Source organism: Choloepus didactylus, chromosome 27 (assembly GCF_015220235.1).
Source record: "Choloepus didactylus isolate mChoDid1 chromosome 27, mChoDid1.pri, whole genome shotgun sequence".
Lineage (NCBI taxonomy): Eukaryota > Metazoa > Chordata > Mammalia > Pilosa > Megalonychidae > Choloepus > Choloepus didactylus.
In genome coordinates this window covers 7000370-7016853 of record NC_051333.1, presented here as the reverse complement: position 1 = coordinate 7016853, position 16484 = coordinate 7000370, and the positions used below count along the sequence as shown (strand labels likewise).

The following is a 16484-nucleotide window of genomic DNA, read 5'->3' as shown; positions in this document are numbered from 1 at the left end:
GCCGTGATTGGGCGGGAGGGGGCGATGGGACAGAGTGGGCAGGGCTGCTGGGAGGAACCGAACTGATTCGACCAGGCAGCGGCGGGGCTGAGGCTGGGAGCCGGACGGCTCCAACCCTAATACTGCCGGCCTGGACGGGGCGGAGCAGCAGACACGCCGATTGGACCTTTCTGAGAGAAGGGGCGGAGCGGTCGTAAAAGGAGGCGGAGTGGGAGGCTAACGCTGCCAGCTCTGGCAGCACCGGGAGAACCGAGGTGGCGGGGCTAGAGAGACCTGGTGGAGCTGAAAAGAGGGCGGGGCGGGGCAGAGGGCCATTACGAGTCCAAGCTGTCTACAGGGGTCTGACAGGCCGTGGAGGGCGGAGGAAGGGGCGGGGCCACAATGGGAGAAGCCGTTCTGATTGGCTGAGAGGGGCGGGGAGAAAAGGCGACTGCAGGCGGGGACCTACTACGCGGGCCGGCGGGAGGGGCTGGGGAGGGCCAAGTGGAGAAGACAGGGTTGGGCTCCCAACATTTCCTAGACGGGGCGGGGCGAGACGGAGATTGCGGAGGGGCGGAGCTGCAGCGGCGGGAACCGGCGTGGAACTTGGAGGGCGCTCCTGGGCGGAAGGGGACTAGGCTGGACTGCAAGGGGACAGGCTAGGGCACAGAGAATGAGGCCTGGGGAGAAGGGGTGGAGACGGGCGAGGCCTGGAAACCTGAGAGCTTCCGGAGAGGACTAAAGGAGACGCGGGGTTAAAGGAGGGCCTAGTTAGACGGGGTCGGCCAGGGAGTATGAGGGTCTGGATGAATGGGGCGGAACGAGGCAGGCGGGCGGGGTCTACAAACGGTAGAAAACTGGGAAAGCGAGCTAAGGGAGGAACGGGGCTTTGTGGGGCGGTGCAGAGTAAGCAAGCGTCCCGGATGGAACGGGAGAGGCGAGACCTGCAGAAGGTACACAGCCACTGGGCTGGACGGAGTGGGAGAGAGCTCTGGGGCCTTACGGGCCCGGGCGAGGATGTGCAACTGGTGGAGAAAGGAGACGAAACCTAGAGAACGGAGGACCAACGGGTAGGTAAGGACTGAGGAGGAGGGGGCGCTAAGGGAGGGCGTTCAGTGGAGGGAAGAAGCTCTGTCCACGCTGAATCTGCAGGCGGGGCCCTCGGAGAATGGGGCGGAGCTAGATGTCAGAGAGGCACAGGCGGGAGGGAGAGGGAGTGTAAGGGGCGGGGCCAACGGAGGGCGGGGACAGAACCAGGAGGATCGCCCTGAAACGGGTCCTGCCCCGCCCCCTCAGCCTGCCGAGCCGCCGGGCGTCACGGCGCAGGCGCAGGCGCAGGGGGTGGGGCGGGGCGGGCAGCTGCGGCGGGGGCTGCAGCGGGAGGAGGCGGTGCCTGTGGGAGCGAAGGGGCGGGTCAGGGGGCGGCAGGCGTCCGCCGGCAGCCCCGAGCCTGGGTCCCCGCCTCCCTCTGCAGGTGCGGCGGCTGCTTCGGGGAGCCTCCCACCCACCCCCGCTCTCCTTTCTGTGTGTCTCGGACTCTCTTGCCCTCTCCTCTCTGAGTGCTTGTCTCCTCGTTCTCTGTCTCCCCCCTGTCTGAGTCTCCCGCCCCTCTTTTAGAGGTCTCTGTCCCCTTGTTCTCTGAATCTCTTTCTTTCCTTCTCAGCCTTTGCCCTTCTCCTCTCCGGCCCTCGGTCTTCCCTCCTCCCCCGTGTCTCAGTCCCCCTCTCTCTGAGTCTCTGTTTCTCCCAGGTCTCCGTCCCCCTCTTTTGGGTCTCCAGGCCTCTTTACCCACTTTTGTGTCTCTATCCTCCATCCCACCCCCCATCCCGTTCCTCTCTCAGATTTCTGAGTCTCCCTTTTCTATTTCTGGGTCTGTGCACCCCTCAGTCTGGGTCTCTGTCCCCTCTTTCTGGTTCTCCGTCCCTCCCCCTCTCCCTTTCCCCCTTCTCTGTCTCGACCCCCCACCACCACCATTACCACCCTTTCTCTCTCTGGATCCCTGTCCTTTCTCTTTGGATCTCTGTCCCTTTCCCAGGTCGGTCTCTCTCACCCCCTTTTGGGTCTCTGTTACTCTCCATCCCTGGTTTCTGTAGCTCAAACAGCTCAGTCTGCCGCCCCCTCCCCCCCACCCCACCTCCATCACCCCTCTAACCCCCATCCTGGCCACGACTTGAGTCTGCGTCACTGCAGAGAGTTGCAGAAGTGGGGCCTGTCCTGCGGACCAGGGAAGTAGTTTTGCCCCACATCCCCGACCCTGGACTCTCCCATTTCCCCCTGATCCAGTCTCCAAGACCCTCAAACCTCTGATGGAGCCTAGGATTGCAGAAAGAAACAAAAAACCCCAAACAACGGAACTTCCTACTCCTCTCAGCTCTAAATTCTGGTTTACCCCCAGGCAGGACCTGTGTCTGAGGTGAGGGGTTGGGGCTGGGGGTGAGTGAGGTTCCTGGGAAGTCGGGGTGGGGGCTGGGCCTGGAGCCGGGATTGGAGAGGTACTAGGGGCTGGGAGTAGGGGGCTAGGCAAAGGACCTAAATTGGCCATCCTTCCTTGCACCTTCCCTCTGCCCACCCCAGACCCCTCCACTTTTCTCTAAGGCTTTTGGCAGCAGCCAGGCAAGGGATCCAGTTACCAAATCAGCATTTTCAGGGAGGCCAGAAGGTGTGGGAGGGGGGCGGCAGGGGGTGGTCCTGGAAAAGGGGAGAATAAGGGATGAGACGCGTTATTTAGGGACCCTGGGACGGAAAGGAGGACAGATGGCCCAGACCTCCCCAGGCCCGGGAATTTGGATGCCCTCACTCCCTCATGGTCCTCGCCAGACTCTGCCAGCGAATGTGGGGATTTGTGAGCCCCAAGGCGCCACTCATCCATTAGAGGGGTGGGGGCTTCTGGAGGCTTGCCGAGGGCTCAGTTTATAGGACACCCAGCCGTGCTCGCTCACAGACCAGGGGACACCGGACTCGATTTTCGGCAACGGAAAACCGGAGGGGTGATGCCATTGTCTGTCCCGTCCGCAGACCCTGCCTGCCTCCACTCCTGCCCAATCTAGCCTTTTCCAGGCCCACATGGCACCAAATCCCGGTAAGCTCCAAACTGCCACCTCCCTCATCCTCGGCGGCCCATCACAACTCTCCCTCCAGCGTTCTCTAAGGCCCTGGAATTGAGGAGGGGTCTTCCCCTCCCTTTCTTTAGGACCCTTCCTTATTCCTCCGCCCCCAGCCCCATCAGTTCCAAATCCAGGAAAGGGGGTCCCCGGTACACTAAAGCGGAAAATATGGGGACTCCCTGCCTAGGATTCTCGGTTCTCCGAGACCTTTCAAGTACCTTGGCCCCCAAAGCACAGAATTGGGGAAATCTCTCCGCGGTAATCTTTGGGTCCCCGTCTCCCGAGGCACCCGCCTCCCAAAGTAGGATTTTGGTCGCTTCACCGCCCCCGGTCCCTGAGCCTTCGCCCCCTCCCCCGTACTCACCCCAAGTCGAGGCGGGGCGGGGTGGGGGAATCCGGGGCTGGCGGTGGGGGGAGGGGTGACCCTGTCCCGGCAGCTCTGGGCAGCAAGAGGCTGCAGAGGGGGGAGTGACATCACCGCCGGAGGAGGGGCAGCGCCGCTCCCCGCTACCCGGGGGCTTCAAGCCCCGCCTTGATGGCGGACCCAGGGGTCCCGGAGTCCCAAGGGGAGAGAGTAGATGAGGTCCGTGGGAATGATATCCCTTCCACTTAGATCGAAGGTTGGGAAACCCTTTACCGACTTCAGCCACCACCACCCCCATGCCACCTGTCGCTGCCGTCGCGATTTGTCGCCTCCCACGAATGTTGTGGCTGCGCCCGCCCCCGACAGGGCGTGGAAACGGCTTGGACTACAACTCTCGTGATGCCCCGCGGCGCCGGGCGCCTTTGACCAGAGGCAGCTTAGGCGAGGGGCTTCATGGGATTCGTAGTATAAGACTCCCGCACCACTGTGAACCCCATAGAAGAGGGGCGATACCCTTCCCCTCCCTCTTCTTCGACTCGGGGGGTGCGGACACGAATGTTTCTCTCCAAAAAGCACACGTTTAAAAGAAGAAGGGACCCAGGTAGGTGCTTGGAAATGGAATTTTACTGGGTTGCGGGGCCCGAGCACGCATGCGCCTGCCAAGCCGTCACCCGGAGAGCCGCGCCTGCGCAGACCCGCCCCCTCGCCGCCCCGCCCCGCGAGGCCGAGCACGCGCCAGCCCTACTCGCGCGCCTCCTTTCTTGTCCCGGCGGTCGAAGACGGCCACGTGGGCCCCCAGGAAGACGTCGCCGAGGATCCACAGAGGCCCCGCGGGTGGAGGCATGTCTAGAGCCTGGAAACCGGACAGGCAGACGCGGGCGCCTCCCCGAGCAATCTGCAGGGGAACCAAGGAGGGCCTCTGGGTGTCGCGCCCACCGGGCCCGCCGCCTCCCGGGGACAAGAAGCAGGGTCTGCGGCCCCTGTCCTGTCTTGTCCTACGGCTGTTGCACCCCCAGCTCCACCCTCTCAAGCCCCAGCCACGCTACGCCACTCTGACGTCATTGTGACGTCCACTTACCTGGATAACATAGTCCTGGGCCGTGAGGTTGAACCAGACTCCCCCAAAGAGGAGGGAGACTGTGGGGAGTTCTGGGATTTTCGAGCACTGGATGAGGTACTGGAGGAGAAGAGGAGCAAGTGAAAATGGAGGATTCCTGCATTGCTCAGATCCCTTCTGCGGTTCCTCAGGGCAATTAGGAGCTAGGAATTCAGAGCCAACTGCGGTCGAGTTCTGCCTTCTCCACTTCCTCACTCGTGTATAATTTTTTTCGCTTTTCCCCGCCATATAGTCAAACCCTCTTTTCCTTTCATCTAAATGTCAATCAAAAACTCGTCTACACCTTGGGCCCTCAGGTGTACTATATTTGCCTTACAGTGTCTAAAAAGTACAGGTGTGTGTCCTGTGGGGCTTGCCTCCTGTGTTCAAATCTTGGTTCTCCTACTTACCTGCTGTGCAACCTCAATCAGGTTACTTAACCTATCTGGGCCTCAGTTTCCACTCTGGGAGTGCAAATGATATTAGTCCTTACCTTGTAGGGATGTTGTGATGCTTGGAAGAATGCCTGACACATCATAGATGCTATTATGGCTATGTACAAATCTGGAGCTTTCAAATAATGTTTTCAAGTTTCTGCAGCAAACCGCATTTTTCCTTCATGGCCATATTTGATGGGCTGAGTAGCTGAGAAGTGCCTTTTTCAGGTAGATGGGGCATGTAATTCCAGTTTGCCACAGCCCCCACCACTCCCAAGTACATGACCATAAATACCAGGCTATGATTAATAACTACTAAGAAACTTATCTTCCTTGCAATCAACAGTAATCACCTCATTGGGAAGGCAAGGAATGGCGGGACCTCTGTTGAATTAGAGTGCATAATTCTTTCTAAAGGAGGGATGGTAACTTTGACAACAGATCTGCATGGCCCGGGAAGGTTTAGTGACTTGCCCAAGACCACACAGCTTGTATTTGAGTCAGAGACTCATGAACGGAGTGTTCTCTAGCACAGAGTTGTGGAAATGCAGACCCGGAAGGGCCCCACTTCTCCCCGGAAACTGCCGTGGCCGGCGGAGGCACCCTGGGCATCCTGTGATGGAAGTTCCATGGGCAGCTCTCAGCCTTATGTTGCATCATGACCCAGTCCATGCTGCTTGAAACATTTTCACAGCTTCTGAGATCCTACACTGTCCAGGTTCTGCTCCCGTACCTCTGGCTGCTCCTGCCCTGACTCCTCTTCCTTTCGGGGAGTGTCTCTGGGGGACTCCTGGGACCCCTTCTCTCTCCCTAGGAGTGCTCCCCCACCCCCATTGCTCATTTCCATCTAAGGGCTGATGGCCCTTAAATATGACCTGTGAATTTTGCCCACTCCTCACCTCCCCGCAAGGCCTCTCACTCTCATCTAGTCCTGAATCAACCCGCATCATCTCCTTCCCAAATCCTACCCTCAGCCCCCTACCCAGGCCACCAAAACTGACGACTCCTCTAGTTCCATGTACTATGCCCCTCAGGGCAGACCCTTGGGAGGTGTCCTTGCTTCTTCCCACTAACCCCTAGGCTGTCATTCATCTTCTGCCCTGGGACACCTCCCGGACACCTGCACCCCACCTTAGGGCCCTGCATCCTGCCCAGTGTTCTCTCCCTCCCCATCAAAGCCCCGGTGCCTCCCTTGGGAGATGAGGCCCTCACCTCACCCACCAGCAGGGGCAATCCCCCAATGGCCCTCTGCAAGGCCCGGATCTCCTCCTTGGGGCCCGTGATGAGGGACGTGCCTGTGTCCAGGATGGCTGCACAACCCCGGGCACAGAGAGTCAGCCCCGTGGCCACCTGCATGCTGTGAGCGGAGGATGCAGTCATTGGAGCTGGAGTCCCAAGAGTCCAGGACTCCAGCCTCCTCCCTCAGACCCAAGAGTCCAGGCCCCCACCCCCCTCCCTCAGACCGGGACCCAGGACCCCTCACCGCTCCATGTGGATCTGCCAGTAGGCAGGGACCGTAACTGGCATGAAGGTGAGGGGTGGGATATAGTGTGTGGGGTCTGAGCCCCCCAGCACCAGCTCTCCTCCATCGGCCTCTTCGGGGTCCCTGCAGAGGCAAAGTGCTGTCCGCATCACTGGCATTCCCCCTGTCAGGCCTGAGGGGACCGGACTTCCTGCTAATGGGGGTGGTTTCTGGAATCTAAGCGGGCAGTGGAATGCAGGCAGGATTGGAAGCCAGGCGACAAGGGTAATGGGGCTTTTTTGGTGGAAGGTGGAACTTTGGGGCATTGAGAGCTTCCTGAAGTGGGGAGAGGACTTGTAGGCAGAACTTTGGGGGGCGAATTTTCCTGAGCTGAAAGTCATGGTACATGGGGTTTCTGAATCGGCCCGGGGTGGGGGTGGGGGGTGCAGGCAGCTTCCTGGGTGGGTGGCCAGACTTTCTGAATTACTTGTCTTGCAATCTCAAGAGGCCTAAGACTTCCTGAGTTGCCTGTGATGGGAAGAAGAGAGGGGGCAAGGCCTTCCTGGAAGGCAGAAGCTGGACTTCAAAGAAGACGGCAGGAAATACTAAGAGGTGGGTGGGGCTCCTGAGGGGGTTGGATGTCAGGGTGACTGAGTGGGCATAAGATTTTCTGACGATGGATGATGGGCCTCTGGGGCAAAGTGGATACTTCCTGGGGGTGGACGGGTCTTTCTGAGCATAATGTTGAATTTTCTGAGAGGTGGGTGCAGCTTCCTGGATTAAAATTGGCAATTCCTAATTTCTGGTGGCTGTGCTCAAATGGAATCTGAATTTTCTTTATGGTAAGGAAAGGGTTCCCAAATTTAGAATTTGGTTGAGGAGGGCTTGGAATTTCCTAGTTTGGGTTTGAAACATGAGGCATTTTGAATGGATGGTGGATTTCTTGAATTTGTCTTAAACTGTCTATTAGTGGATGGGACTCCTGAACAGGGTTCGGGTGTTTCTTATATTGGGTAGGTGACTTCCTGAATGGGAGATGGGACTTCCTGTGTTGGGCACAAGACTTCCTGAATAGAGAGTAGGACTTCCTGTGTTGGGCACAAGACTTCCTGAATAGAGAGTAGGACTTCCTGTGTTGGGTAGGTGACTTCCTGAGTGGAAGGTGGGACTTCCTTTATCAGGTAAGGGACTTCCTGAAGGAGAGCAGAACTTCCTTCTTGGGATAGACTCATAGATAGGTAGGACCCTCCCACCCCCGATACCTGTTGAGGTAGAAGGAGAAGACAGGCTTGTCCAGTATCCCCTGGTCCACCAGTACATCCAGCGGGGGCTGAACTCCTCCCACAGCCAGAATGGGAAAGCCGAGGCCCAAAATTCCATCAAAGTGGGCAAAAGTGAAGACCAGACTGGGCTCCCACAGGGCCTCTCCGAAAACCACCGATGCACCCTCTATTCCCCCAATCTAGGGGTAGGTACAGATGGGGCCAGTTATTTCTTAGGGGACACTATCCAAAAATCCCTAAGATCCCACACATCAAGGCATGAAGTCCAGATCTGGGGGTATCTGGAAAAAAGCCCAGATGCTTAGGAAACTCTGTCTCCCTACTTGGGAAGCCCCACCTCCCGACTTGAGGAGCCCTATCCATTGTCATAGGAAGCCCGCATCCCCAAAACCCTCCCTAGGCCACATGATTGTAGACACTGGGGCTCTCCCAGGCTCAAGTCTTCCTGGGCTCAAAGGTCACGCACAGTCAGCTTGTCCTCACTCAGGATGCCATCTAGACGCCCAGTTCCATATTGAATAGCAAACTTGGTCCCATTGGACCGGAAGGTGCTGGAGGCATCAGAGTCGAAGCGGTGGTGTAACCCTAGAACAGAAGATCCGTAGGTGTCACTGGGAGTCAGAGTCTCCCCAATGCCTCCTGCCACTCTGACCTTCTCACTGTGAGGGCATGTCGGAAGAGGATGTTGCCTCAAAAACCTGTGGGAAGCCAGAACCCAGGCCTCCTCTCCCCCTTCACCCCCATTCTGTCTTATTCTCCCCCATGAAAGCTCACAGCAGGGCACACTGAAGAAGTGGCATCTTTTGGACGGGACCCAGAGATTGGAGGAGCCAGTGTCAAAGACGACAGAGAAGTTTTGCGGGGGCGTTCCCAGCCCAATTTCCCCAAAATACTGGACCTAATGACAAAAAAGGAAACAGAGAGTAAATGAAGAGCTTGGCTCTTCACGGGGATGTGGAGACTGTGGGGGGCGGGGACTCACATCCAAGTAGTTGGAGAGAGGCACAAAGATGGGCTTGCCCTCAGTTGCTGCGGTTCCCCACCCGGGGAGTGCCACTGGCTCCACCCATCTCCTCGGTGGCTTCAGGGTCCCAGGTCCAAGGTGGGCTCGGCGGAGAGGGATCCTGTGGGGGAAGAGGACATGGACAGTTAGGAAGCTACCCTTCCTGGAGATCCTCCATGGCAGCCTTTCCCCAATAGGATATAATGGCAAATCAAACTTCTCTATGACTCTGTGACAACAGTTATTACCAGCAACCCTACAACAACCTTCCAGAAGATTGATGAAAAATGTCCCCAAAGATTCCAGAAGAGCAAGCCACCCCAAAGAGACCATCCCAAAGACCTTGCAATAATAGACTTTCCAAAGACCATAAGATCAGCCATCCTCTTTCCTCTCTCTAAGCCCAAGTCTACAAATAAATTCAATACCGCCCCCCCCCCCAAGGGATCTGACTCCCAGGGGAGTGAAATGCGGGACACAACTCCCAGCAATGAGCCTGGTCCTGGCCTCAAGGGATTGAGAATGCCTTCTTGACTACAAGGAGGAAAAGAAAGTTACCAAAATATGGTTTCAGGGCTAAGAGATTTCAGATAGAGGCAAGAGGCTATCCTGGAGGTTACTGTTATGCAAGCTTGAGCTAGATATTCCAAATGGCCACATATGCCAAGCCCAAATCAACAGTATCATTTTTCTGTGTATATACATATATATATATATATATTTCACAATAAAAAAAATGTTTTCTTTAAAAAGCCATCCTTAGAGAGTCTCTCTTCACACCTTCTCCAGACTCAAACTTAAATCTAGCTTTTGCAAAAATCTTCATGATGTTGTACCAAATCCCAGCTTCACTGTTTACACTAAAGTAAATTTCAGATCTCTCAAAGATTCAGTGAGAATATGAAATTATAAGAGCACTAGAAGGAAGTAAGATTTTAACTAATTCTGGGGAGAGGAAGGCTTTTCTAAGCATGCTACCAAGATCAGACATCACAGGGTGTGCCAGTTTGAATGTATTATGTCCCCCCAAATGCCATTATCTTTGATGTAATCTTGTGTGGACAGACCTATCAGTGTTAATTAGATTGTAATTCTGTGAGTGTTTCCATGGAGATGTGCCCCACCCAACTGTGGGTGATGACTCTGATTGAATAATTTCCATGGAGGTGTGACCCCACCCATTCAGGGTGGGTCTAAATTAAATCACTGTAGCCATATAAATGAGCTGACAAACAGAAGGAACTCAGTGCAGCTGAGAGTGGCATTTTGAAGAGGAACTGCAGCCAAGAGGGACACTTTGAAGAAAGCACAGGAGCTGCAAATGAGAGACAGTTTGAAGACGGCCGTTGAAAGCAGACTCTCACTCCGGAGAAGCTGAGAGAGGACAAACACCCCAAAAGCAACTAAGAGTGACATTTTTGAGGAACTGCAGCCTAGAGAGGAACGTCCTGGGAGAAAGCCATTTTGAACCCAGAACTTTGGAGCGGACACCAGCCACGTGCTTTCCCAGCTAACAGGTTTTCCAGACACCATTGGCCATCCTCCAGTGAAGGTACCCGATTGCTGATGTGTTACCTTGGACACTTTATGGCCTTAAGACTGTAACTGTGTAAGCAAATAAACCCCCTTTTGTAAAAGCCAATCCATCTCTGGTGTTTTGCATTCCAGCAGCATTAGCAAACTAGAACACAGGGGAATATGACTCTAAGATTTTAAACCTCTACAACTTCACCCTACACACACACACACACACACAGCTGTAAATAGTTAAAAGCCAACAACCTGGAAGAAATATTTACAAGTTGTATGTCAAAGAGTTAGTATCTCTAATATGCAAAGAGTTCCTACAAATAAATAAGAATAACGTAAACAAACAACCCAGTGTTGGAAGACAATTCTCCATGGATCTCTTGCATTTCTGCCTGTCTTGGAAACAGACGCTGACTGCCTTTTTCCAGACCATCTTTTCAAGGATGTTTAGTGAACAGCCTTGGAGGATAGAGATAGGTCTCCCTCTGGAGCAAAGGGCAGGCAAGCTCACTATCCAGTATAAAAGATTTGGGTTCTCTAAGCCCAGGATTCCTCTCCTGTAATCCACCCAATTGCATGTGCAGGCAATGGTGGCTTAGAAAACCGACACAAATGTTGACATTCTGGCTATTATTATGGCTTAAAATAAATGAAGTAAATCTCTATGCCAGTGGTTCTCAGTTCCATCATGAAAGGGAACCACCTAGAACAGGGGTGATGGGCAAGGTTTTCTATGAAGCCTTCCTAGGCCATATATGGTCTCTTCTGCAGCTACTCAAGTCAATCATTAGAACACAAAAGCAGCCATAGAGGATATGTAAATGAATGAGACTTCCCTTAAATTCTATTTGCAAAAATGGGGCACGTTGGATTTGGCTCTGGAGCTGCTGTAATTGTCAACCCTTGGCCTAGAGGGGTCATTAAATTCAGATTTCTGAGTTTCAGATTAACTAGGTCTGGGATGGGGCCTGAGAATTTGCATTGCCTCTCTAACAAGTCCTGGGACAATACTTTGAAGATTATCGCTCTTCGCATTGACATGCAAAATGTCTACTGGATATTAGATTCAAGAAGCAGATTAACAAACAGCATGTAAAATAATATTTTTGTACCTGCCTTGAGTCACTCCTTGGGGCCCTGCCCCTCACTCACACCTCCCCCACCCCACCCCATGACTCAGTCTTGAGAGCCCCAAGAATGTGAAGTGGGGAAACTGCTTCCTGAACCCTCCCCCCACATCAAGAGCTCCACCAGATGAGAAGAGAGGAAAGGAAGGGAGAGACTGGGAGGGGTGCAGAGGCCAGAAGGGGGATCACTAGGGTCCCCAAACTGAACTTCTAACATTTTAGAGGATATGAATCTGGGGGAGTCTGAGTTTAACTCAGATCTGGGCTTCCAAAATCTGGGGGTTCTCATGCCTGGAGACTCACCTCCCTAGAGGAGGGGAAGGGGTCCCGGAGGGTCTCAGGGTTGCAAGATCTTGGACTTAAAAGGGCTGGGGTTTGACCAGCCTGTCAATGTAGATCCATCAGGGGCGAGGACGTGGGCCCCCAAGAAAGGACAGTCATGGGTCCTGGGATTCCAGGTTTGGGCATCACAGAACTGGAGAGCCCCAGACTCGAAGGGTAAGAGGTGCAGCGTCCCAGGTTTGGGGTCGCAGTGGGGCCCCAGTACCGGATCAGCGTGGCCCCGGCAGGCTGCACGTCCAGCAGCGGCGGCAGCAGCAGCAGCAGCGACAGCAGCGGCGGCGGCGGCATCTCTGGGGACCCGAGAGCGGGCACGTTCCCTCCGACTTCAGACTCCACCCTGTTCCCTGCCCACCGCGGGGCTGGAGAGGTGACAGGTCATGTGGCTTCCCAGCAGGTGACGCGGGGGCAGGAGGTGGCATTTGGGGAGGGAGGTGCGGAGAACGTTTGGGGGGGGGGGTCCCCAGAAGTGATACTCCGTGTCCCTGGCCCTCCTTACTCCCAGATTTTGGGGGCGGGCGAGTCTCTTTCATCTGGGACCCGGGCCCCAACCGTTAACCTCCGTCGCTTCTACTTGTAACTTTCACTTCACTTTTCTGAAGCGTCAGTCACGAGGGTTTCCCTGGGCGTGTGGGGGGGACCGTGGTGAGGGCGCGCGGATGTGGCGCGCGCTGGAGTCCGGGGACGGCAGAGCGGCTTCGGACAGACGCCCCTCCGAGTCTGCAGTGGCACCGCCTGAATGTCAGAAGGCCCGGCACTTAGCATTTAATTTGGAAAATACTGAAAAACACAAAAATAAATAAATAAGTAAAAATCACTCGTAGTCCCGCCAGGATTGAAAAAGTGTGAAAAGAATTCACAGCGTCCTTTTTACTCTCCATCGTTCCCTTTTCTGCCTGATGAAGCTTCTCACACTTTAGCAAGCATCCGAAAAGCTAATTACAGATGCAGGTTTCTGGGGCCCGGTCCTCAGATTTTGATTCTGAAGGGCTGAGATGGGGCCCAAGAATCTGCATTTTGAAACAAACCCACAAACACCTTTTTGAGAAACTCCTTTCAAGCTTTTAAAAATGTTCTAGCCTAGACTTACATATCAATGTCAGCATGCAACCTCATTTTTAAAAAAAGTAAGTAAAAAGGTTTTACTTACTGATGCGAAACTTTGTGTGTGTGTGTGTTTAACCAGATACCTTGAACTTAAAAAAAAAAAAAACAAAACTTAGGGGTTAACTTGCATAGAGTAAAATGCACACCTCTAAAATGTACAGCCCTATGTCTTTATTTTTCCCGACATAGCATTATGAATATTTTCAAACACATAGAAAAGTTGAAAGAATCTAGTGAACCCACCTGGGCTGTACATGGCAGCATCTTCTTTCTCTTCCCTTTTCCCATGTCTTGCAGCTTCTGGGAGATCCCCTAGGGCTTCTTTTTCTGTGTCCAATTTCCCTTGCTTGGATTGGACAAGGGCTCACCCTTCTTCAGCTTGAGCACAGTTTGATAAGATCTTCAAAGTTCCTATTTACCATTGGGTTCACACCCACAGGAATGGATTAAGAACATGTTTTATTTGGGGGTACATAGCTCCAGGTCAGGCAACCGCCATCCCATCAAGATTTAGAACATATCCAGCACACCCCCAGCTCCCCAGAAGGTTCTCTCTTGCCTCCCCAAAAGCAGCTCAGCCTCCGACTCCAGTGATCAGGGATTAGTTTCTTTCATCCTTGAATGTCAAATAAACGGAATCATACAATGGGACACCTTTTGTGTCTGATTTCTGTCACTCACAGTTTTCCTTGTAGCCTTTAAAAATCAGAGCCTATAGGCTTACCTCTTCTTTTTGTTCCCAAGCATTTTATTATGAAAAAATTTCAAAAAATACAGAAGAGTTGATCAAATTTTAAGTTGGACACCCATAAACCCAACCAGCTAGATTCCACCATTAACAATTTGCTGGGTTTGTGTTATTACATTGCTAGCCATTGCTAGATGGTTCTCAACCGGCCCATGCTTTTGTCCCCCACTCCCCTCCAGAGGACATGTGGCAATGGCTGAAGACATTTGGGATGACTGTCACAACTCCAGGCGGGGGGTGTGCCTGGCATCTAGCGGATTCTATAGTGCACAGGACCCCCACCCACCCACCCAAGAATGATCTGACCTCAAATGTCAGTAGTGCTAGGTTGGGAGACCCTGAGGCCCTGTTCTCTCCATTCCTCAGGCTCAGGGGCCCCCCGGCCTTGCACTTCAGCAACTCACATCCACACAGCAACACAGCATTCTGGAGTGCCAGCAGTGCACTATTTATATCACCAGTCCCCTAGGAGGCTGCTCCCCCTTTTCAGTGTTACAGACAGTGCCGTAGTAACAGACTTTATAAATATTTTTCTGCACACCTGTTCCATAATATCCACATGTCAATTTCTGGCATAGGAATTGCTCGAGCAATGACTATAGCTAAGTGGTAGATTTTGATAGATATTCCTTGATTACTTCCCAGAGAGCTTCCAGAGCCGGAGTGGTAGTAACACCAATTTCCCACATCCTCACCAATGCCACACGTTATCTCCTGGGTGCAAAATGCTTTTCCACTGTTGTTGAAAATGTTCACTGCCCCAATTACTAATGCTGTTGAGAATGTTTCCCTCCCTCCCTCCCTCACTTCCTTCCTTCCTTTCTTCCATTTGTATTTCTACCTTCAGGATTTCTTTCATCTCTTGCCAATATGTACACACACACACACACACACACACACACACACACACTTTGAGAGTCTTTGATGCATCAAAATAACTCTACAAGTCTATTATGAAAATCAGTGGTCCCGCCCCACACTTTCTCCTCCCAATCTTCTCCTCCCAAGAGGCAACAATTTTCATTTCTTTTAACTGATAATATTGACATTTATCTCTACATCTCTAAGTAATGCATTTGTATTGCTACTTCTTGTTTTCTCTGTTTTAGACCTGACCTTTTGCCTTCCAACTATCAAAAATAAGGATTTAACTCTTTCCTTCTTCTGTCCACACTTTTAACATGCATTCTTCCCATCCCTCCAACCCCTTTAGTTTAATTGTCATGGTTTTTGTTAGACCAATATTCAGCATTTATTATTACTTCTAATCAGGAAGATGCGTGTTAAATCTACAATACAATGAAACTAGAATCTCACCAGAATGGCTAACATTAAAAAGTCTGATGATGACATATGTTGGTAAGGTCGTGAAGCAAGCGGAACTCTTATACATAGCTGATGGGAATTGAAATGGTAGCTACTGGGGAAAAACGCCTGACAGTAAAGCTGAACATATGCGTACCCCAAGATCCAGCAATTCTGCTTCTACATATACCCAGATAAGTGAGTTATATGTCACCCAAGACACATGCAAGATGTTTATGGCAGTGTTATTCATAATAGCCCCAAACTGGACACAACCTGTATTTCCATCAGCTTGAGAACAAACTCTAATGGGTATTCATTCCGCGGAACACTACTCAGCAACAAGAAAGAATAAACTGCTGATTCACACCAGAAAAAAAAAGAAAAACTCTCATGGACACAATGATAATAGGAGGAAGCCAGACATAAAAGAGTACATATTGTATCATTCCACTTACATGAAGTTCAAGAATGGGCAAACTAAGATGTGGTTATGGAAGTCAGAAAAGTGGTGATCTTTTGGGGATGGCATTGAACTGGGAGCGGACATAAGAAAGGGGCACTGGAGATGGTCTGTGCCTTGATCTGAATGGTGGTTTCATAGGTGTATTATTTACAATAGTAAAAATTCATCAGGCTGTACATGAATGATTTTACATTTACTCTCAGTAATTTTTATCTTGGAACAATGAAAAACAAGAAATACAGAGATAAATTCTGGAAAAAATCTGTGTTTACATTATTACGGCTATGTAAATGTTATACCCATTTATAAGGATTGGAAAAACTTAGTGACAAGCAGACTTGGGAGCATGTATTTGTTATCTAATGCAGGGTAACAAAATTCCCCTAAGCTGAATGACTTAAGACAGCAATAATCATTTATTATCCTTCATGGTTTCTCTGGGTTGGGAATTTGAGAGTAGCTTGGCTGGGCGGTTCTGGTTCATGAGGTTGCGGACAGATGTTGGCTGAGGCTGCAATCATCTGAAGACTTCCTCAAGGCTGGAGAATCTGCTTTCAAGATGGCTCACTCACACTGCTTGCCAGTGACTAAGGGCTTCTCTGTGGAGGCTGCTTGAGTGTCCTCACAAGATGGCAGCTGACTTCCTGCAGAGTGAGAGAGCCAAGTGACCCAGGGGGAAGCCATAGATCCCTTTATGAGCTAGCCTTGGTAGTCATCCCTATTACCTTCACAGGATCCTAATATTCACATGGGTCAGCCCCGACTCACAAGAGTGTGAATACCAGGAGACTGGGATCCATCTTGGAAACCATCTTCGACACTGGCTTCTCAGGAGCCCGGCTTTGGACGTGTTGAGTTTGAAATGCCTTTTAGACACCCACAAGTTGAAGTTAGCCATTAAACATACAGATCTCAAGTTCAGGAGAGAGGTTGGGCTGCCAACAGAAATTTGGATCTTGTTAAATGTGTTGCAAATATTTTCTTCCCAGGCTGTTTGTTACTTAGTTATTAAACGTATTTGTGGCAGTTTTAGTCATTATACGAGTTTCCTTTGGCCACTGTAACAAAGTAACGCAAACTGGGTGGCTTAAGTCAACAGAAATGCATTATCTCACTGTTCTGGAGGCCAGAAAT

General features: G+C 52.1%; 1 protein-coding gene and 1 long non-coding RNA gene across 4 annotated transcripts; one reads left to right on the top strand and one right to left on the bottom strand.

The window, feature by feature from the left end:
* Window positions 1-603: 603 nt before the first annotated feature.
* LOC119521408 lies at window positions 604-7054 on the top strand. Of its 2 annotated transcripts, none has more exons than XR_005214348.1 (4): window positions 604-1049; window positions 2263-2392; window positions 2921-3058; window positions 6948-7054. It is a non-coding gene; the product is annotated as an uncharacterized LOC119521408 (long non-coding RNA). The 2 variants fall into 2 exon arrangements; XR_005214347.1 differs by lacking the exon at window positions 6948-7054 and adding an exon at window positions 3697-6837.
* Window positions 4054-12087, bottom strand: NAPSA (napsin A aspartic peptidase). Of its 2 annotated transcripts, none has more exons than XM_037819627.1 (9): window positions 11933-12087; window positions 8708-8849; window positions 8500-8623; window positions 8192-8310; window positions 7705-7904; window positions 6464-6586; window positions 6193-6337; window positions 4526-4624; window positions 4054-4342 (listed from the first exon to the last, which is right to left on the bottom strand). In XM_037819627.1, the coding sequence occupies exons 1-9, from the start codon at window positions 12013-12015 to the stop codon at window positions 4115-4117; spliced, it is 1263 nt and encodes a 420-aa protein (XP_037675555.1). In that variant the 5' UTR covers window positions 12016-12087; the 3' UTR covers window positions 4054-4114. The 2 variants fall into 2 exon arrangements, with proteins under 2 accessions (XP_037675555.1, XP_037675556.1); XM_037819628.1 differs by having other exon boundaries at window positions 6202-6337.
* Window positions 12088-16484: the final 4397 nt, after the last annotated feature.